The 23,496-nt window shown below is 42.7% G+C and overlaps 1 protein-coding gene across 4 annotated transcripts; it reads right to left on the bottom strand.

Annotated features, from left to right (window-relative positions):
* Window positions 1–17: 17 nt before the first annotated feature.
* Window positions 18–20,396, bottom strand: map3k7 (mitogen-activated protein kinase kinase kinase 7). Of its 4 annotated transcripts, none has more exons than XM_084000749.1 (18): window positions 20,180–20,396; window positions 19,524–19,643; window positions 19,293–19,403; window positions 18,315–18,380; window positions 18,164–18,209; window positions 15,703–15,841; window positions 13,162–13,290; window positions 12,169–12,293; window positions 11,625–11,755; window positions 10,816–10,897; window positions 10,024–10,154; window positions 9,788–9,935; window positions 9,066–9,146; window positions 6,643–6,710; window positions 4,448–4,547; window positions 2,973–3,034; window positions 2,615–2,730; window positions 18–1,490 (listed from the first exon to the last, which is right to left on the bottom strand). In XM_084000749.1, exons 2-18 carry the CDS (start codon window positions 19,614–19,616, stop codon window positions 1,310–1,312), a joined length of 1,809 nt encoding a protein of 602 aa, XP_083856875.1. In that variant the 5' UTR covers window positions 19,617–19,643; window positions 20,180–20,396; the 3' UTR covers window positions 18–1,309. The 4 variants fall into 4 exon arrangements, with proteins under 4 accessions (XP_083856875.1, XP_083856876.1, XP_083856877.1 ...); XM_084000750.1 differs by having other exon boundaries at window positions 20,129–20,390; XM_084000751.1 differs by having other exon boundaries at window positions 20,238–20,389.
* Window positions 20,397–23,496: the final 3,100 nt, after the last annotated feature.

The raw sequence follows: 23,496 nt of genomic DNA, 5'->3' as shown, positions 1-23,496 counted from the left end.
TGACATTGAATCCTTCGTTTTGAGTATGCGGCATCATTCTGCATGTGAAGCTGGTGGGAAAACATTTACATTATCAGCTTACAGACATACATTCCTCTCAATCCCCTCTGCAAAGAAATTCATTCAACGTCCATTACATTAAAAATACCTTTTTTTTTTCAGCTTTTATCCCGACTACATGTTAAGATAAAACAAGCACTTAAAATGCAGGCAACTCCTAAGGCAACATGTGAACTAAAAACAAACTAGATACTGTATAGGGAAGTACAGCCCCCCCCCCCCTCCCACACCCCCCCCAAACTCATCTCTGTTCTGTCTGAGAGGGCGTTCCCAGACCAGATAAAATATGTCCTAATGCAGAAAATGACACAAAAGCCATCATACAATGTGAACTAATGAATAGAAAAGACAAAAACATCTACACGCGAAAAAATAAAACAATACTGAAGTCAAAGTAAAAAGAAATCCACAGCTCTCCGTATCGGCTCGGGAAACTGGTTGTGTTTTTCTTTGAAGAGCATGAGCAGACCTTTTTTTTTTTTTTTTAACCTGTAGAGTCTGACATGAAGTTCACCCCCCCCTCCTCTCTCAGCTGGGTGGGGGGGGTGAACAGATGTGGAGGCCTGTGGAAGGGCTCATGCTCATGATTAGAAAAGGGACAGGATAGAGATAAATACATTGATCTATTGGGGGGGGAGGGGGGTATGCGTGTGTGCTGGCGTGATATTTTTTTTGTTTTTGCATAACAGGGATTCCACACACACATCAAACATCCTCATTTCTCTAAAACTTCATACAATTTTTATCGCTGAGGAGCCTTCGTCTTTGTTTTTTTTTTCACATTCTGGAGGACGTCGTGGCTGTCGGAGCCGCTGACGAGTGGACACACACACACACTCAAACGTTGCTGACAGCTGTGCGTGAGAGCTTACACCCGGACCCGTACTTGATCGAGCCGCCGCCGCCCGCTGCGCTCGACGGCTGCTGATGAAGAAAGGTCTGTCCTGGAGCGCAGAAGCGGGGTCTCAGGGAGGACGAGGAGGAGGAGGGGGTGCAGTGATTGTTTGGTCTGCCGGTCACAGGGTTTCACTGTGAGAATGTGCAAACTGTATGTACAGAGGACGTCTTCCTGCCTGGACAACGGGTCTGGATGCAACATGCAGGACACAGTAGAATGCAGGTCTCTTTACAAAGCTGGGTTGTGTGTGTGTGTGTGTGTGTGTGTGTGTGAGGGTAGTGTTACAGTGTCGGGGGTAAGGAGGGAGGTTGGGACGGGTTGGTAGTAGTGGCTCATACGTCTTGTGTCTCATCATGACGTGCCCTGTCTCTTCTGTTGCTGAACTCGGATCAGCTCCAGCTGTTTTTTGCACTTCTGGTAGTACGTGGACAGACTCTTGTTCTCCTCCAGCAGCTTCTTGTGCTCCTGCACCAGACGCGACGTGTTCTGCTGGTCCTTCTCGTCTTGGTCCAGTTCAGCGATGAGCTCCTTCCTGCACACACAGGAAAACACACAACCAGTATGAAAACCTTTGGACACAGGAACTGATTCGGCTAATTTGAAAAAGCTCATTTGAAGTAACTGCTATGTATGAGGCATGACCATATTGGGAGTCGTCCAATGAGATTATATTGAAGAGGGGGCGGATTTTTCACAGGGAGCTGAAAACTGTGATCATTGTGTCTTTTATCTTGTTGGAATCACCGGCAGCGGTTTCCTCTGTGGTTTCATACGGTGATACAAAGTGTCTTTTTTCCTCAACTGGCTCTGGGGGAATGTTGAATAAGCATGTAGTCATTCTCACATCAAATCCAGTGAGAAGTGGGTTGACCTGGTAGTAACACAGTCCATCTGCTCCCAACCAGAAACAGACACAGACACAGGAAGAGGCCGAGAATGAACCTTCAACAACAACACCTGTCAGTCTGAACCTGTGGTGACTGAGTCAGACATCTGTGTCATCATCGTAGTGAGGCAGGACATGTGTCTGTGGGTCTTTTCGTCAGCATCAATATTTTGGCCTCAAAATATTAAAAGAAAAAATTGAATTGTGTAATTTTACTAAATAAAACCAACTCTGACTGAACACAGACCTGAGGTCAGCTGCCAGCTGTTGCACAGATTTGACAGTCAAAGGAAGAGACATAAATGTTGCAGTGATTTTCCAAGAAGCCATTGTTCCCTTTCACTATTTTCTATGTGTTTTCCAGGAGTGGGAAACTGGTGAACTTTCCAGGATGTTACGGACACATGGGAATCCTGGGCTCCTTCCTGGTGGGCAGTTTGAGTAATTGGTTTCTGATAAAGTGAGTGGGCTAATATTACACGATGATGTAACCAATCAGCTTCTTCTAACTCTAGGGGAAACATCTGAACATCAGACAAGAACTGCTGATGAACTGCTGTGTTTTGAATTTCTACACAGATTTGAGCATTTCTCAGAAACTTTGCAATTACCAATTCACTAAGTGTGATAACAATGGTGATGTTAGGAGAAGATACTGAGGATTAATGAGTATTATTTTTCCTCTGCACTTGAATGACCCACTGAAAAAAGAATCTTTCTCTCTCTACAATAAACGACCGGAGCAGATGAGAACAGGCAGCTGCTCTTACTTTCTCTGGTTCAGCAGGGCGATCTCAGTTTGCACTTTCAGATATTCCTGGGCCATCTTGCAGTGCTGCTCAAACACGGCCATGGATTCTTTGGAGTTGGGACAGGGAGCGAGGGGCTGCAAATAAACACACACACACAGCTGTTCATTGCCCCTCATAGTAAACCTACACGGTATTGTTAAATTCATATTTCTACTTTCTACTTTCTAGATTGATTTCAGTGAGCTGAAACAATTTATAATGAGGGAGGAGGTCGGCAGCAACATAACTGAAACATAAAACACAGATGACAATTCCTATATCAACACAGAGCAGCTCTATAGAGATTCCTGTGCTGGATGATGACTGGTTGATGTACCTGCAGCTGGTGATCCAGGGTGAGATAAGCCATGGGAATGGAATTGTCTGAGCCGTTGGTATCTGACGAAAGAGTTGAGAGAGAAAGGGCTGTTCTTTAATGACTGCACAGGAACAGTGGAACCTCAGCAGTGTAACTAACACATCAGCACTACACATGACAGAGAAAAAGATTTACATCATCTAACTATGATGGCAGGGATCCCGTCGCAGTTGCTGTGTTTTGAGGGGCTGTTTTAATTTTTTTCTGTTGCAGTTCAACAGGAGTATCCCATTAAACATTGATTAAAAAATGTAGAAGATTAATTCCTCTTTTTATTCTAAATATTCCAACATATTTATATGGAGAGATAAAACACTGTTTAAATGCAGTATTGTGGGTGAAAGAATGTATTCACAGGGAAGACTCTGCTGCCATTGTAAATAAGGTGTTGGAGCTTAAACTGTGTGTACACAGAGGTTGAAGTGTGAGCAGCGTGTTTGGCAGAACAGCTGCAGCAGCTCCTGTTCTCCTAATGCCTCTACAACGCTGAGGGTGGAGGGAGGTCACCTGAGTTTTGGAGGCACTCAGGACTTGATGCTGTGTTTACAGCTGTACAGTGAGAGTACATTGTAAACTGTTATTTGCTGGGCTGCTGTGTGTAAGATGGGTGACTGAAAAACTCAACTTAAAGGGTAACTTCACCCAAAATTGATAATTCACCAGTCAACTCACAGTCATGCCAATGAAGGGTTTGGAGAACCCTTAGTTATCAAAACGCTTTTGGAGTTCCAGGGGGGGTCCGGTTGGCAACAGATTTTCATATAATGGCAACAGATGGTGCTCACTTTTGAATTGTCCAAAACACACACTATGAAACATCCAAATACCTCCATATTGCTCCGAACTGACCAAAGTCCTGAAGCCGTGAAATGAAAAAGTTGTTCGGAAAAAAATAAATTTGATCTCTGTTTTTAGCCTTGTTGTAGCAGTAGCTCCCAGTGGCTCTGTTGATGTTTGAGCGCATGCGCGAGATTTGCTGCGAGATGTTCATTCGTCGTTGTAAACCATTGGATGTATGATGTAAACACGGAAGAACATAGTGTGTAGATGTTTCATAGTGTGTGTTTTGGACGATTCAAAAGTGAGCACTATCCGCCGCCATTATATGAAAATCCGTTGCAAACCGGACCCCCGTCCGGAACTCCAAAAGGGTTTTGATAACTCCGAAAGTTCTCCAAACCCTTCCTTGGCATGACGGCGAGTAGGAAATTGGTGAATTATCGATTTTTTTGGTGAAGTATCCCTTTAAAACATTTTCTGTGGAGTTTCTGTGTATGACCTGCTTCTCCACACATGCCGTCCGCTTGCTATTTCAAAAAAGCTTATGGTGAATACTGTGGACACACTGTGGGTGTAACTGTAAAATCCTCTCATACCCTCCGATGTGAGTTTTCTGTGGTAGTTTAGCTTCAGTGAAAACACAGTATGATCACCTGTGGGGTCGTCAGGGGAGAAGTAGCCTCTGCTGCTCGTCTTATCGGTTGGCATCATCCTCACGCTGGGGCTGGAGGACCGGCTGCTGTTCCTGCTCCCCTGCAAAAGGAAACAAACCATCACTCACTGTCTGAGCACGATGTGGTCCAAAAGAAAACAAAACTACGACCCAGCAGAGGAATCAGGCTGTTGTGCACATGTGGAGGTAAAAGCTGAGTGAAAGGAGTGATTCTCTCAGTCAGTGTTTGTCACATTATTTAGTTCCAGTTATCAAAGTGATGTTGCTGGGGACTGACAACAGGAAACAGGGCTTTATGCCAAATGAAGTGTTTAAATCTCAGCCTGTTCCTGAGCTATTGTAATGAATACATACACTTTATTAATTATATGCACACAGTTTTCACATCAATGCTATTACTAATAACAAGACATTTTCTGTGTCTAGCTTGTGCTTCACAGACAATCTGGCCACTTGGGTAATGTCAGACATATGGATCTGTGTATGATGATTATTTGTGATTATTTATGAATGCACGGCCAATTTCAATACGCAATAGTTTCTCAGGTAAACCAACAAAATGGGAAAGCACTGGAACATAATCTCTAAATTTTGCATCCCCGTAGGCAGGTCTGTGAAGTATCACTTAAACTTGATATGCATCATCTTCTTTGCACTGTGATTGATTGCACACCTTTTACATCTTTAACATTAATTTGGTGAAGTGGGGAAAAAAATAAGCTAATATATAAAACAATAAAATTCCACGCCACTGAGAATCTGGAGCGGAGCAACATCCCACACACTACACAGCATAGTCTGTCTTCTTCAGCAACAGTATTTCTGTACCAAGTCTTTATGGTGAACTTTACATGAACTTTTGATTCGACAGCTCAAGGGGGTGGGGGGGGTTTCCCACTAAACAAATGGAGATGGATGTTTGGGAAAGGCCAAGGAGCTTATCTGAAGCAGTGAGTGCAGAAAGAGAGCGGGAGCACACCGGGCTGCTCCTATACACTAATGTCTTGATTTTCCCAGAGACGACATCATATCAAACACATGTCATGTTCTGTGACATTTTCTCCCCGAGGATTCCTGCGTCGACAAAGTCGCTTCTCAAAGACGACATCAGTCTCTGCGGTTTCAAAGGAGGATGATGAGCGATGAGGACGAACAACAGAAACACACAGAGTTCTCTCTGTGGGGGAACTAGTGGAGTTCAACTTCTCATTACTTCGAGACCAAGTGTCACCTGAAACTAATCATCAGTGCGGCGTTTTGGATTTTTCCATCTTGCTGGTGAAGCAGGACAAAATGCATCCTTAATATCTCATCAAGCTCCTAATTAGCATGTTAAGTGCTACATAGAAAATAAAGTTTGTCAGATAAACGCGATACAATATGATCTGTGCTTCACTCTGTCGGGTGTCTTTTGAGAGTCGAGTCTGTATTCGATTTAAACCTGTGTCGCTGTTGTTATTGTGTTACTGCTAAAAACACAGGTGACAACATGGAGACAAAGGCGGTGTGTGTGGCTGTGTACAAGTGGCTGTGCAGACACATTAGTGTTTCATTTTTGCCTTACTCCTATAAGCAATGTTGACCCAGGTTCACACTTTCAGTAACTGAGAGGAAATAAAATATCAGTTGGAGATGCAGAAATGCTCCTCGAGTCTCTGAGTGGGCGGGCTTGTGCCTGTGCACATGTTTAATTGACAGCTGAACTGACACACAATACAAATAGACTTCTGTTGGTAACTATAGCTTCAGAATTGTGTTGCTGTAGGGGAATATAAAAGTTCAGGTCGCACTAACTGATGGAACACCCCAGAGCAATACTGTTCATATGTGTGGAGAAAGAAGTGTGTAGTAGTAGAAAGTGAGACTGTGGTGAGCACAGGGTTTGTGGTGGAATTTTTTGTTTTTGTTTTACTCGTATCTGCTACATGGAGTTTACAGTCGACAATCTCTCTGACCAATCACAGTTCTAGCAGCCACTGTTTATCCACCGCATACCTGATGTACAGTTCAGTTTTAGAGGGTGCTGTGTGCTGGTTTGAAGCTGAAATGCATTTGTTCTTTCATACACATTAATTGATTGATTAATTTAGATTAAGTTAAATCCCCTGTCATCAGAACGTTTAGTTGCCAGGAACCTCTGCCATTCATCATTCACGTCCAGTGTCTGTGCCTTACCTGGCTGGACTCTGTGCTGATGCCTGGAAGATCCTGCACGGAACGACGTCTCTGAGGCTCGCATATGGCTGTGGACGGGATGGAGAGAGAGAGAGGAGACAGAATGAGACTGCAAACACTTTGGGGGTAGAAATGGTGGGGGATCGATTGTGGAGTTTGCTTGTGGGCAGAAGAGGATCCAGACCTACGGAGCCGCACTGCACTGATTTTTTTACCACTTCCGTCCTAGTCTATCAGTGCTGAGGCTGGAACACGACCACAGAGCTCAAAGCACCCGGCCACACAACAGACATACACACCAGTCAGTCGGTGCAGGCCGACTCTGTCCACAGGAACAGCTCAGGTGATGGGGTTTGCACTTTGGCTGGATCGGGTTACAGATAAGTGCTGAGGTCTCGAAGTGCACCTCTGGGACATGGCAGGCTCTGCACTCATACAGCTAAACACCACAGTGAACCTAACATCACCTGAGACCTCACCTGTAGAGAACCTGCAGTCAACTGCTCTGAAGGAACCTGCACCTGAACTACACTCCCATACTTTCCTCCACAGTTTTCAATAATTCATTTCATCACACACTGATACAGCGGTGAACACGACTAAATGAACATGTAGTAAATATTTTTTTCAGGCTCATAACTAATACGATTTTTTTTCAGGCTCATAACTAATAAGATGTGTTCACTGTGTCCCACAATGTCAGCTTTTCAGGATTCAATGAGGCCTTTATTCAACCTAAGGACGATGAATCTTTCAACTGAATGGTGCTTTCTCTTCATCTACAGTATATCATTCAGGACCACACACACACACACAAAAAAAAAAAAAATCCACACGAGTATTCCCAGGCTCAAAGGTCACGTGTACCGGGACTTTTTTTTCCATAGTGTGTGCTTTTCCCAAAAGATGTCATGACCTGGGACTGGTCACTTCACATGTACTCACACTGAAACAGATGCCCAGCACTATTCTGGTCTACACCGACTATAAGCGCTGTCTACGGCACAACAGACACACAAAACACACAAACATACACACAAAGAAAAATGCCCACAAAGCACCTCTTGGCCCTTGACTGATTGCATCTGCGCTGCTGTTGCTGCAGTATCTAGAGCGGAACACTCGACCTGCGTCCAGTTTGACATCAAACTGAACGCTAACAACTGAGATCTAATCTAGTCACTTAACCCCGATCTCCCTTCTGCTGCTCTAGCAGCACAGGTGACCGAGATACAGAGGTGAACCCACATGTTCTGCACAGCTCATGCATGAGAATACAGTTATGGATGCTCTCTGGTCAATTTAGTTCACCATGGGTTTCATTCTTTCTTAAAAATTGACCACTTTTAGTCTTAATATATCACTAAATCCAAATATAAAGAGAACAATCCAAAAAAACACCATTGAAAAGATTCCAGTGTTCGAGATCTTTAAAAAGTAAAATAAAAATATTTGAAGTATATTTGTTCTTTACGTGCAGTGTATCATGAGCGTATAGCTCGGGCACGTCCTCCATCGTGGACACCTCTACTGAATGTCCACCTTGTGTGCTGGGGGGAAACGGCCTGATGTCCAGGTGTGCACATGCAATGCTAAGTGTCCTACCTTTAATAACATGCACCAGCTGACTCCTCTAGTCGCTGGATTAAATTAGCACTCTCATTCACCATGTCTCACACGGCTCAAAAATAGCAGCCTTTTCAGTCATCCGGAGCCGTCCCCAGTCCTTTCATCCGTATCTCTGCTTGTAATAATAGCTCTGACCTTCAGTCTGAGAGAGATTAATCAAAATGACTTTTTCAAAGTTAATGGATGTAAAGAGAGCAAGAGGAGGGGCGAAGAGAAAAAAAAAGGCCATGCTTTCTTTCTGTCCTCTATGCATGAAAGGCAAGGACAAGCTCAATGCAGAGAAGTGGTGCGCCAGGTTTACCCCTACCCATGATTCTGCTGCAGCCAAGCCAGAGAGATGACAGGACCATGAGCTAGGAAGCTTATCTCATGTGTGACACCTGATGTGATTCGACATACCGATTTTTTTTTTTGCTTTTAATGACAAGCATGATTGAAAGGGCATCAACCTTTGGTCGGAGATTAATTAAATGGACCCATTTTGGGTATAAAAGGTGGAAACAGATGAGAAAGCTCCAGTGTTAACTCATGTTCTGTTTTTTTGCCGACTAAAAATCACAGAGGGACACAAGACAACTTAGATGTGTGTTACTCCAGGACCCGCTCACTTCCATCCTAGATTTTTTTTAATCATTAGACTACGGTCGGTGAAATACATTTTTAAATAGGGATGAAATTTCTGTGAGCGGCATGGAGTGACACACAGGACATCACAGCAACCCCACAGGTCAAGCCAAGCCAAAGCCAAGCCCAGCTCCACCCAGTCACCAGGAAGCCCGGTGGTCCAGTGGTACCTGTGACGACGATCTTGGGGACATCCAGAATGGTGCCGAATGACGCGGTTTTACGGTGGCCTCGTTTATACTGTGGGCGTGCTGCAAAAAACACATATACACACACGTAGAGCTGCGTACACAAACAAGCATGCAGACTGAGACAGACTCGGAGGGGTTTAGGGGGGAGGAGGAGGAGGGGGGGCCACAGCTCGACTGGAAACGTAGGCCACACACACATGCAGAGCGTTCATGTGCGAGGGGAAGGGGCAGCATGCGCTCTGTCCGTTCCAGATGCTGCGTCGACTGGCGGCGGCCGCTGCGCTTACGTTTCTCAGCACAGACAACAGCATGCATGAGTTACAGAAAAAAAAAAAAAAAAAAAAAACTTTCAAAAACTTTGTGCCTAGATCCAACTCCCACTTAAAACTATACGAGCTTCACCATGACAGTGAAATGAGCTGCTTTCTGTGAGAGGCTTTGAAGGAGGTGGGGTGGTTGACGGATGCATGGATGGGTGGACCTGGATGAGGTTTCAATATTTACCTCAAGGTGAAATCACATGACAAACAATGTGTCTCAAGCTGTTCCTCTAAACCAACATCACTGTCTTTCCTGGATGCCTTTGCTTATTACATGTAACATTTAAAAAAACAAAGAAAAAAACAAAACAAAAACACAATATGCCTTGACGAGCTCCTCTTCGTGCTTCTCATGTTCTGATTTGTGCCGTGTGACGTTACCTGCAGGTGCAAATGGCATCTTGGGCTCCAGCTCTGACAGGTCGGCGCTCATCCGTTTGCTGTCAGATGAGGCCAGGCACTGCGTCCGTGCAGGCAGACTCTCCACGCTGCCCCCTCTGGACAGAGGCAGAGTCCTCAACGGGTCTCCCTAAAACAACGGAGGGGAAACTTTCACTACACAATGACGCCACTTTTTGGCTCGGTGGCTTTCATAGAAATGTGACGGAGTGCCGTACCTTTGGTTTGAAATGAGGTGCAAACTGAGGGGGGATCTTTATAGTGTCATTGCTCCCTTGAGAATCACTGTGCTCCATGTTTGCATCACTTCTGTTGCTTGTGCTGGTGCCAGTGTAGTCCACATATGAACCTGTTATTTCCCAAGACACGAGGTGGTAGACAATTTTTATTGGATTACATACTGTATCAACTGCGGTGGCTGTTTATAAGACAGAAGTCATTCTTTTTTTTTTTGGCATTTTCTACTTCTGCTTTATAATACTGAAAACATTTCAAAAAGCAAAAGAACACTGAAAGGTATAAGTCAGAAATGTGGAGATTAAGACTTTAATTTATTGTTTTAAGGGCCATAATTTAGCTACGGTACATTAATCTATTACCTTTTAATACGTTCAGACCCTGCAGACACCGGGCTTTGACCTCGCTCATCAGCAATTACTTTCTGTCTAGTGAACTACAGCTCACTGGGTGTATTTTGTTTTTTCACCATTCTGAGTAAAAACTCTCAAGCCTGTTGTGTGTGTGAAAATCCCAGGAGATAAGCTTCATACTCGAACCAGCACATCCCATCCTAACACACAGCAGCACGTCTCTTCTGCCAGGCTGCCGACAGCGCTGTCGAGCTGACAGTTATCAGAGTCGTCCGTCTCTACTTCCTCTACACAGTCAGCTCTGTGCCAGCTCTGGTCAATATTAGACAATGCTCTTGTTTGATTTGTAAAGTTTACAGGCTGCAACGCTGTAAATCTTAATCCATACCATTCAAAGGATTTGACTTTTGAGTCTTGTACCTGTGCTAGTTGCAGAGTTGCTCTGTCCCTCATCTGAATACTGGTAGGGATACTGCAGGGGTTCATCAGATCCTGGGAAATACTGCAGGAAGGAATCAGAGGATCAGTAGGTGTGAAGAGGTGGGGTAACCAAGAAGGAAGGTAACAACGTGAATAAATATAGGGGAAAATGGATTGAAGGAACAGGGAGAAACCACTGGCAATGTGTGATTTAACTACAATAGACTGTTACAAGCAAGACTTCAGTAACAATATTAGGTGGCACTGTGATATTAGATGGCACTGTGGTACGTGTAGAACAATGGCTTCTCCTTCTGTTATCATTCTGTTTTCCCTTGCAAATACATACTGTGAAAACAAATTATCTTCTGTCTGTAATGACGCGAAATAATGGAAAGTGTGCACACAAGTACAGGGATGTTTCTTGATACAAACAGCTGTACTTTTTTTTGCTTCTTCTACCTGGTTGTCATTATTTATGACACGCGAGCAGAAGCTGCAGTCTCCCCTAGCTGTCCTTGATCTTGTAACCAAAAGCTTTTGTGGAGGAACAAAGCTTGTACATGATGCAACTCGTGTTCAACTTTCCTCCCGTGCTGCTCAAGCGACTGTTTGATGAGTTAGAAATGCTGTGTTGAAGTTCATTCCTTAAAACTGGTTAATGCTCCCGAATTACTGTGAAACGTGTAGAATCCAAACTTAAACTTTTACCCCAATTAACACTGAGCTTGGTCAGGCGTATTGATTCATTTACTCAAGTTTAATGGAAGCCCTATACTGATGATAAACAGCGTGTGAAGACGGATTACCCTCATTAGATGAGTCATGATCTTCACTATCTCCTCCATGGACGGCCGCTGAGAGGGGTCTTTAGACCAGCAACGAGTCATCAGACTCTCAATGGGCTTGGGCAAATTTTTGATTAAAGGAGGTCTTGTACCTGAATGTTAAAAAAAGAGAAAAAAAAGTAATTGCTCAGACACTGTCAAGGAACAAATAACTTTTGACATCACACAAGACAAGCAAAGAGCTATTAATTAAACTCCCTGTCTCCTGCAGCTGAAGCCAGTAATGACTCAGGCAGGCAGAATCAGAGGGTGGAAAATATCAAACTTGTCCCCAGGTATTATTAGTGTCCCATTAGCATTCTCCCCCATCCATCTCTGTATTAGAATAAACTGCAGGGAATTCTGTGCAGTCTTTTAGCTGCTTGCTCCTGCCAGGCTGTTTCCCAGCAGGCCTGCCTGGCCCAGCATGTCTGAAGACTTACCAGGGCTGACAGCTGGACATGGCCTTTGCCCCCCCCCCACCCCCACCCACCCACCCACCCAAACAGAACAGTCAGTGACTCACCGTTGTGCACGGCCCACATGATGCGAAAAGCGGGTCCTCCGATTTCATCAAAGGGCTTCCTGCGAGTGATCACCTCCCAGAGAATGATCCCCCAGCTGAACACATCGCACTTCTCGCTGTAATTGCTGCCTGCGAGCGCAAGAAGAAGGAACCCACACACAGCAACACTTAGACCCTTTGCAAACTCCGTTCGACATCACCGACTGACTGACTGACTGATGAAGGTAATTCTCTGCGGTGTGTTAAGACATGAGAGTGAATGTGAGCTCAGGAAAGCTTTTTATCTCCTCGGGGCCTTTTTCGGAGACGAGGAAGAGGAAAATGAGGGAGCTTTTTTTTTTTTTTTAAACCAAGGAACGGCTCCTGTGTTGCTTAATTACTTGGCCTATTACTGCGGCGTTAAAGCGCACATCACAAACCTAAAGTTGCTGCGCTGAGGTGTTCTGATCGCATTTCACACCGATGCAAATGAGTTGTAAAGAGTTCACCCAGAGTGCAAAAGTGAGGTGTGTAGTTTCACAGGAGCCTTGTAACTTGTCTGCAAAAAAAAATAAGATAATGACTGGGGCTTAATTCATCTTCCCTCCTCACACCCTCGCTAAGAACATGTCTCGTGTAGGAACACATAAGGGCTTCTGGCTGAATGAGAACACAAATTCTCCAGCACCGCCTCCCAAGGGAAATAAAAGCCACCAGCATCACTCCATTCATCTTCTCGCTATGCTCGGGGGACGACCATCAATAAAACAGGAGACTGAGGCGCTCCGTGATGAATCAAGAATTAATGCCTCCTCACTGCGAGCTAAGCCGTTATTAAGGTGAAAGGTGACAAAGCAGAAGTTGGCTGTGCAAGGGCGGGCGCGTTCTTGATGGGTAATTGTGAGAATTTACAGAAATAAAATCAATAATCTTTAGTTAACAAGGAAAATAAATAACTAACTAAACAACCAAGTGGGTAGTTACCCAAATAAATACTTGGGATGCCAGTCATACTTGCCTTCAAATACCTCTGGGGCCATCCATGCTGCACTTCCTTTGTTGTTGGTCATGTGGGTCTGGATGTCACAAGCTGTTCCAAAGTCACATATCTTCAGCACAGTGCCCCCTGCCACTAGAAGCAGACTGAAACATAGAAAGAAAGAAATAAACCAAAATAAACTGTTTTTGCATTAAAAAAAAAAAAAACAAGAAAAAAACCCCACTGAAAACAGCTATGCATACAAGACAGATCTTCTCAAACATCATGATTTGTGACCTTTTGTTGCAGGGAGCTAACCCAAGTTTGGACAGAAAATTGTGAGGGGTCCAGAATTTTATGAATAAGGCAAAACTTTACTCTTCTTTGATTTGTCTTGTGAACCCAAAGATTCAACTGACCCAGACTTTAAATGATATTCAAGAAGCTGCACATTAAAATATGAACTCGGCCTTGAATAATACATCTGTGAATTAACACAATGTCACTGTAGAAAACGGAAGTGTTAGGTACAAGCTTTGTAGTAAGACTCATTTAAGGGAGTTTATCCTTAAATAAAATCATGTATGATAACCTAGAGTTGACAATTTGTCACAATGCATGACCTTGTGGTTCCTGGAAACTCCACAACAGTTCTCCAGGAAACACACCAGCTGGTCATTCCCACAGTCCTGCCAGGAGCTTTCTTTCCACCAGAGCAGAGTAAACAACCGCTAGGTTTCTTTAGTTTTTCTTCAGTGGTGATTTGTTTTGAGGTATTCAGACAAATAAAATATAAAAATAAACACATCAATGGGACTCGAGCCCCTTTTTCTCTGAGTACTGGTGAGAAACTTGTAGTATCCTGTTTGAGGAAAGTAGAATAGACAAAGGTCTAGGGGAGAGAGCATTTAAAAATCTGAATGGAAAATGAAGAAATAATGCTCTTAAATTGAAAGGCCACACTCTTATATAAAGGAATGAAACTCCAGCCTCATTTAGCTTGAAGTGGCAGTCATGGGTGTGCTCACTTTTGTAGCATTAAGCATGAACGTTAGGCTTATATGCTCGATGTAGTTTGTTTTTAATTATGAAGATCAAGCACCCTACACTTCAACAAAACTATTGTAAAGTGACATTATTTTGAACTCAACACTTAACTTAAATGATAATACCCAGGTTTTGTTGTATACTGTATCTTTTGCATCGTGATCTAATATGGGGTTGTAGGAGATAATTATGCATAGTCAGTGCATTGCCTGCAGAGTAGACTTGAGTCAGCGCGGGCTCTCAGTTAAGAGGCGGGCAGGAGTAAAGTCAAAGAAGCTGAGTTATATACAGCTGTGAACGGGGACAGGGCAAAGAAATAATAAATAATACAGAAATTAATCAGTGACATCAGCTGTGTACTTTATTTTGAACATTTCCACTGATTTATCTTGCCATAACACAGCCCTTTCCTTTGCATTTTCTCAGCTATTTAATGTATGCACACACACACTGTGATTACACCACAGATCACTAATTTGAGTCATAGAAGGCTGCTTGACTGCAAAGGGCATAATTTTTTTGCTTTGGTGATCTACAGCCACAAACTGGCAGGGTGCTGATTCACTGACTATAGATAAGTACCTCAAACAACCCCACATCAAATTGTGAACTCTAATTTTACGGTGGTAAGTCAGTGTGTTGATATTTACTGACCTGCTGTCTGACCTACGAGACATCTCCATATCATGTATTGACAGTAGAAACATATAACTACTGTAATAGATCATAGAAGGTGGTATTTTGATTTCTGAACATTTAACAAGTGCAGGGATGCAAACGGGTCAGGACCAAAAAAGAGAGGAATTTCCCGGGGGGGTGGGGGTGCTCACCATTAACAAATAAGTACATTACAATATCACGGAAAAGTCAATTTCCAGTAGTTCAACCCCAACCAAGTAGTGCATATAGATGAACATAGTTTTCAGAAGGCCAACATTTCTATATTAAAAATGCTTAAAAAAAAAATTCAGTGTGTAATGGACATATAGGCCTATATAATGTGTTAGTTTCACTTTTTGAATTGAACACATTCTACATCGCGGAGGCGACGTCTTTCCACTTAGGGCTTCCTTCACCTCTGAAACGGGGCAGAGCTCCGTGGGAGACATCCACGGGGGAAAAAACGGCGTCGCCGTCGCACCGACTGCACGCGGATACGCGCCGCTTTAATGAGCGCGCATGTCGCGCGTCTACATTGGAGGTCGGCTGTAATCAGTATAATCAGAGACAACCATGAATGAGTTTGCCTCAGTTTCACGTCACTGTCAGCCTGTTAGAAAAACATTTTACCGACCCCAGCTGAGACGTTGAGACCCCCCCCAAAAACAAAAACTCTTCGGATCTGAACGATTCACATAAGTCATTTAATTGGTCATGAAAAAAGCGAGTTTCGCTTTTCGGCGCGCTGTTTGCATCCCTGAAGTGGCTTGCTGAGAACAACAAAAAGGGCTAAATCAACGAGTGAGGGAATAAGGCACTTTGTGAACCTGAACCTGGAGACAAGGAGTGTAAGGTGAGGAGGAGCATACTTGGGTGGCTTGAGGTCCCTGTGAATGAGAGCCTTTGGTTTCATGCCATGGAGATAGGCCACGCCTTGGGAACACTGAAAACACCAGCTCATGGCATGGGAAGCAGTGTAATAGGGAAGGGGTTCAGCACCATGCAGCACTGTGGACAAGAGAGGACAGTCACAACCACGACCACCACAACAGATAATACATGTCCAGAGGAACCGAGCAGAGAGCAAGCCCTTGTGAGGGGAGTCATCGCACTCACACACAAAGAAAACACTCACAAACAAGGACATACAGTAACACACTGGGCAGACTATCTTTCTGGTATAGCTTCTTTAACAACTTTATTCCAGGAGGGAAAACTGAGAATAGACAGTACTGTTTGTGTTTGCAACGGAGCTGAATAACATCCTAACAGTTATGTTGTCACACTGAAGCTCCCTGGTGTAACTCTGAGGACAGGTAATTGTGAAGCACAGCAGATGTTGGGACTCACATACTGCTAAAACTAAAATGTGCCAGTCTGAATCTCTTGGGAGTGACAGTTGCTGCAGCCACTGACGTATTTGGAACACAGATATGAGGCCTATTCCAAGTCGGAAACATTAATAACCACCAGTGGATCATTTCAAGTTGTACAAAGGGTTAGGATTAGGATGTAGGTAAACGTATTTAGTCATTTTGGATCATTTCAATCAATTATAACATTACCCTCACCAAAATAATTGCTAAGATATGAAAGGACAGTGATATGGTTACATCAAAGTCCAACCTAGTGAGAAACATGAACAGTTCAGCCAGATGATAAAAAAACACTTTCTTTGGAGGTAAATGGCCCAAAATGTCAATAACATCCCCAAATGCACAAAAAACTGGCTCAAAGATGAACCACTCAAAATCTGTCTGTCATCTGTAGACATTTGTTAATCATGCACATTTTTTTGGAGGGTCGCTGTACTAGCCTTTGTTATACTGAGCGAGCTGCTTCTGATGTTTTGTCCTCCCAATTCAAAAACAGGATAATATTCGAAAGACATTAAGACACAATGCAGCCCAGTACAGATGAAGCACGAGGTTTGTGTGGACTTTTACCACAGTTTGACGAATTATTTGACAGTTGGTCCTCTGATAATTCTGGCTGATGCACAATGTTTGCAACCTGCCAACTGTCTGACTGCTTGTGTTTCTTAAACCAGCTGGACTTCTTTTTACAGATGTTGCCACATTCGCCGACACTCTCAGCTACTGACATTTGAAATGCAGTCTAATTATAATAGACCAATTAAGTTCAGAGCTATGCAAACAAGACACAACTTGCAATGGATACAATTATCTATTAACTGGGAACGGTAAAGCAGGGACTATATTTTAAAAACTGCGGGTAATAAATGAGACCATCCTGTCATAACTGTGGTTGTTAAGCTGGAGAGCCTTATTCTTTAAGACAGGCTAACAATTCATCAGCGTATTCCCTTTTTACTGAGCATGAGGTAACAGTCTTACCATTTTATGAGACTTGGTTCAGCCCAGACACTGGCATATACAGTATTTATGTTTAGAATTAGAATTACATTATTAGGGCTGTCCCGTAAAAGTTGATGGGTCAGTGTACAAGTTGAGAAGTACCTGAGTTGACCTACTGCATTTTTTGTTTAAGCCTGACCGTAGACAGCGCGATGCAGAGGGTCCAAGTCTTGTTAAAAAGGCTGAACAACAAAAGTGACTGCGGTGGAAGTAGAGAAATGGGGGGGCAGCACAAGGCAGGACAGTGTAGCTCGTTCCTGTTGGCTGCTCGAGCACCCTGAGCTCCAACTGTCTGGCTGACAGCGTTGGCAGGAGGCCGGCATAAGAGACACTCCACAGTGCGATAGGATTTCATAACTGAGCTATGAGCAAGATGCCAACTTTTACTTTTTTTCTCACTCTGTGGAAATCTGACGTGTTCCCATCCTGAACACGACGACGAACAAAGAAATTACGATGTGAATTAATGTTTCTTTTGTTTGCAGATGTGGTGGGTTGAAGAAAAGACGTCAGTTGTATTGTATTATTGTCATAATGTTGAACTTTACTGTTGGTAACATTGCATTGTTTTGTTTTTTTCATGTAAAATGAATAATAAAACTAATAAAAATCAAGAATCAAAGCATAACAAGCAACAGACCGATTGCTATAAATAGTAGTTCTGCCTTTTGGACCGCCCTAAACATCGCAGTATCACTGCATACTGCTGTTTGCTTCATCTAATGGTTTCACAGGTCCATTTGGATGTTTAATATAGGAACAAAAAAAGCTATACAGCATGTCACTGGAATAGGACAAGTGACTGAACATGCAAACAGTGGGAGGGTCAACCGAACAGGGCTGCTTCTCATGTCTGTGCAAGGCTGTGTTCATTTCACCACTAGCAACGTGGAACAGATGTCATCAGTGGCAATATAACAGTACTGTTCTCCAGCACAACATGTAGACTCACCATTATACAGTGACCCGCCTTCAGCATATTCCATCACTAGACAGACCTGAGTGGGGTACAATCAAAGAAAAAACACAAAAAAGAAATAATCATACAACACTATCATCACCAGTGAAGAGAGTGTAACATAACAGTGTTCATTTTCACTTACTGGATTATTGCAAGAACCATACAACTTCACGATGTTGGGGTGGTTGACTCTTGAAAGCTGCCGGAGCTGGAGACACAGGAGAGCAACGTTATGCACAGTTCCATCTAAATGCTCCTAACCACCCCGAGTATAAAACTATGTCACACACAGTGTGATATTACAAGTATTTTGCGCCTTCCTGCACATTTGTGTAGTTTGTTCACATACATTTTACGTCTGTGTGTGTGTGAAGTAGCAATATGTACAATAGTGTAGTGTGCAGACTGGTAGCAACCATAAAACAGCAAACACAACACTAATTCTAATGTTAGAACTTGCAACATAGCTCAGACATATATTGTACCTGAACAAAGATAATAATGTTCGCATATTAAACTAACTGCTGTTTATTTCTATTTTTTTTTTTTTTACGTTGTAATGGAGTTATACTGGCCTGTGCCTCTGATGTTTTGTCGTTTAATTCTGACTCAAGAGAATATTAAAAACACATAATGCAGTCCAGCAACATGTAAAACCTAAACAATACACATTTAGTGAACATGTCTTAATGGTGTCACAAAAACTGAATATCATAATCATTAAAAAACTAACGATCTGTGGCAAATGTGTTGTATTGCTTTGTATTACATAAAGAGCTATAGGGTACGTTGAAGAGGGGCTGTGATTTCTTTAAGTAGAAATTGGTCATTTTAATGGCAGTGCTGCTGTGCTGGTCGTACAATGTTAAACCAAGATGAGTGCCCAATGCCACCATCACACTAATGTAAGACAGTTGTGATTGTTATCAAGCACCTATAACAAAATAATAATAGGTGCAGCCATACACTTCTCTGCTTCATCCCAGATGTCCTTCCAACCTAAACCCATCCCTGTTCTGCTACCACTGATGATGTGAAGTGAAGTGAGTAAACTGTTGTGTGCAGATTTGTAGGCTCAGCAGCCTCTTACTAGATCCTCCTTGAGATAATGAAAGATTACCTCGACAATAAAGGCTTTCCTTTCTGATTCACTCTCAATGGTCTTGATTGCAACATCTTTGCCTTTCCATTTGGCTTTGCAAACAACACCAAAGGCTCCTCTGCCCACCACCTGAAAATGGGACAGTCGACATAAGACAGATTTACTTCTGCGTATTAGCTTCAGCACCACATCAAGGGAAAGTGAATGTAGCCAGTACTTGGACCAACCTCAAACATAAACACAACCTACCTCCTCAACTTCAATGTCTTCATAGTTTATTTCTTCAAATGGGTATCCAGGGGGTGTTTCAAGCATATCGGCGGCTGGTAACGATAGAGACATTACTAGCTAACGTTAGCTAGTAACTCACTAAAGAAAAGACAACATTGAAAAAAAGAAAAGGACCGAGTTATAAGTGTCATCACATCACAGACATGCTTTAAGACATTTATTATAAGTCTAAAACGCAGTAACTACCGTGTCGCTACACAGGGACATAGCTATGTGACATAATAAACATTGCTAAACAGGCTGTTTGGAAAAGTGGCAGCAGGTCAGGTACACATTCTGCCCCAAGCTGTCAAAGCTGTTAGCCCTCTGTCAGGTGGTGTGGTGCAGTCAGCCAACTGGCTAACCGCGTAGCATAACTGGCACAGCTAACTGTAGCTGCCCTAGAAACACTCACTGAAAGTCAACAGACAGAAAAAACTAGCTTTTGGCACACGTAAAGCTTAGCTACAGACCTACAACATCACTTCAGACCGGTGCTTATCATAGTTTAACATTATCATACCGCAGTGGCAAGTAAAAACAAAGTAGCTCCGGCCTGTGCTGTTTTAGCTAGCTTAGCTTACTTTAGCTGGATGCTAACGCTAGCTACCGGGACTAGCTTCAACAATCCCAACCCTTCGCAGTTGACTTGTCACCAATGCCGGCTCTCTGGACATGGGGGATGTTTCCTACTATTCATGAACGAAAAGCCGAAGAATGACGTCCATTTCTAAAAATATTCGTTCTCGACCCTCTTGATAGCAAAACATAACTTTTTCATAACTCGACTAGCTGGCTTGCTAGGAGTGTATTTTTATTCTTCGAGGCACCAGCTCCATCAGGAAGTGTGTGCGCACTGCAATTGTGTCCCCTGCAAACTGGACGGGAGCAGTCGACTTCAGCTTAAAAAAACCCAAAAGGATTCTCTTTAAAGTTAGTCTTTCTCCATATAATTGATATTATTAATACTTTATTAATGCCAATGCCATTTTTTAAACAAAATTTCCAAAGTTTCTATGGCAAAAAAACAGGGAACCAGGCAAGCAACAACGATTTTCCTAATTCCCACTTGAATAATTTTGAATAAAATGTTAAGCTGCCCTGCATTTAACATTCATTAAGATAAGATAAGACAAGAAAAGATTTGCACTGTTAAGCGGATAGTTTCAAACTTCCTATTATCTTATCACACACCAAGATCAAGTAGGCTACAAACAGTGATAAACAAGTTATAACACAGTTTTCCTGGTCTACTTCTAATGACTCAAGGTCCACAGGCAAGACAAACAACATGGCAACAGACAACACATAGGCCTGCAATAAATGAGAATAAAGCTAAAAAACTAAACAAAAACAAAAAAACTACAATCAAAAATTAAAATTAGCCGACTAGAAAGTTGTCTCCAGTAAAGACTGATACCTGACCTGACCCTAACCCAGCTGCCTTAAACGGTAGCCTAAATGTTTGATGAATAGGCCCTAACATTTTGAACTTTACTAATTGCTGAACCTTTCCATTAAGTTTTGCAAACTATTACCAAGAAAGTGTTTTTGGTAGATTTTCCTCAAGTGATCAGTCTGGCTCCAGAAAGAACTGTTGCATGTCACAGTGGGCCTATGAATATGGCATGCAAACATGGATTTTGAGATTACGCTTTTAAAAGTCTTACTCTTCTAAGTTGTGAGGAAGTTCTGCTGAACTTTAATGCAGTGGTTCAGCCTCACAATCAGACCCCTCCCTGTGCAGGTGAGCAACACTTATGTAATGTTAAAATAACATTTGTGAGGAGGGATGTTATATAAACACAATCACTTCATGAATGCTAATTACATGCATCCACACACACAGGGAGTAATAAGCAAGTTCCCAATGGAGACTTTCCAAACCACTAGGCAAGCACAACTCATACTAATGAGCATGAACTAATTTGTTGTGATATTGAACAGAGGGTTGTTAATAGCAGGAACCATCTCTCTCCCCTGAAATAATCATTCTAATCGCTCATTTCAAAGGTGATTAAAATGTTCTCACCTGGCGGTTTTTCTGGGACGACCCACACCGACATATGGTTTGGGACCCGTGGTCAAAAGGAAGTTGTGTGTTTGTTTATTCTCTCAGCTGCCTCCAATCCTGGAAGAGTCGAGCCAGATGAACCACTCTCCTTCTGGACAGGTGATGCGGCTGACTGCTCGCAAAAGGAGGCACTCTTGCAGCATGTGGCATCATTATGCTGCAATGTGATGAGAGTGATGAAGCTGAGTAATATCCTGCAATACCAAAGTGAAATTTACCAGCTGGGAATGGAATTTAATGTGAACTTTGAGAGGACAAAATAGAGCTGTCATCAGGGTGGCATGAGTGAATCCTGAACCTGGGATGACAATGCCCACTTTCTGGTAAGTGCGCTTGGATGTTGGAAGTGTGAAGTGCAGTAGAGACATCAGATTGTGAGTTTTGGAAATGCTGTCTTGTGTTGTGCCCCAAGGTTCTGCCCTGGGCCATAATTCAGTTTGCCTTATATGCCCCGTGGACAGAAGTATTTTTTATGAAGTCATATCAGTGCTGTGCAGCTGATATACTTAACGGGCATGTATGAAAATTTTCAATGAGGATTTAGGGTACAGACATTGCAGCAGAAAATTACCAATATTCTTCTCATAGGTTTGTGTACCGAGTTAGATGCATTTGACTCTTGCTACAAGATTTTATTACAGGGATTGGCACATGTCATTGAGACTAAAGGAACCTCGCTAGACTGGTATAGGTCACATTGCTTAAGGCAATATTAGCAGGAAGCACGAGCTGAGTTTCCATTGTGATGTAGAAAACACCGAGCTGTAGCTTTATCTATGAAGCTGATGAAACTATCCAGTTGGTCAGATTGTAGATGTACTTGATTGAAAACTTCAGACAAGTCTTAAAGACACAAAGAGAGACAAAAGTGAAGTTATTGTATATTGCCCTAAACATATAACAAATATGTAATCATATCCTAGTTAATGTAAGTAAGTTTCGGGATAATTTTCTGTTGGAAATCCTGTCTCAAAAGGATGCTGAGAATTAATCTCATGTTAAATAGTCTGGACTGGACTACTGTAGGCCTAATTCTTTTTTTGAAAGATGATCTGATTTAAAATGCTATAGTGTCACAATCATATCTCTGTGGTTGCATTGACGTTTTGTCTCCCAAAATTCTAAATTCTTCTCCTTATGTACAAAGATCTTCAGGGGCAAGCTTCATATTGTCCCAACAGAACACTACATTCTCTAAATGCAGGTCTACTTGTGGTTCTATACAGTTTCTAGTGTAGAATTGGATACAGAGCCTTCAGACCAGCTCCCTGGGTCCAGTCAGACCCCCCTTACAGCTGAGGCTGCAGTGGGAGTTGAGCTCCCATGGTGCACAGTTCTGTTGGAGGTTACACCCAATTTGTCCTCACCACAGTTGCCAAGTGCTGCTCATGGTGGGTTTCTCTCGGTAATACAGTAAGGTGTTCTCCTGTGAATTGCGAATAATATATATTATGATTTGGTTCTATGGAAATAAAACTAAATTAAATTCAATCACTGTACCCATGGCAGATAATGTCCTACAGTTTGATGCTAATACACCTCTGGTCCACCTGCCCTTATCCCCAAGGTTATCAACAATCCCAGTTCACATTCCTCTTTGGTGAAAAATACTTTACACATCCTGTCACTGATGGCGACGACGACGAAGATGATAACGATGAAGTGACTCTAATGAAGATGTGAAGTTTTCATTTTACCTTCTTGTTTTCTCTTGAGGATGGTTATTCACTGTTTTATTTCATCCTCTTTAAATTCTTACCTATTTTTCCTTCGCACTAATAATACACCAGTCTATAGTCCAAGATTCACTGGTTTTGAACTGAATCCAGAATCCAGGCCCAGAGTCTTGAGCTACTGCAGTGAGAAGATAAAAAACAA

This window comes from Trachurus trachurus (genome assembly GCF_905171665.1).
Source record: "Trachurus trachurus genome assembly, chromosome: 24".
Lineage (NCBI taxonomy): Eukaryota > Metazoa > Chordata > Actinopteri > Carangiformes > Carangidae > Trachurus > Trachurus trachurus.
This window is presented reverse-complemented; position numbering and strand designations above follow the sequence as displayed.

What these genes read in the sequence shown, in the direction of transcription:
- map3k7 (XM_084000749.1), bottom strand. Translation starts at nt 19,616, where the DNA reads ATGTCTCTATCGTTACCAGCCGCCGATATGCTTGAAACACCCCCTGGA. An exon ending in TCATGACTCATCTAATGAGG is followed by an intron (nt 10,898 to 11,624) that starts GTAATCCGTCTT and finishes TCCTTCCTGCAG; the next exon opens with TATTTCCCAGGATCTGATGA. An exon ending in CTCCCCTGACGACCCCACAG is followed by an intron (nt 3,035 to 4,447) that starts GTGATCATACTG and finishes CTCTTTCGTCAG; the next exon opens with ATACCAACGGCTCAGACAAT.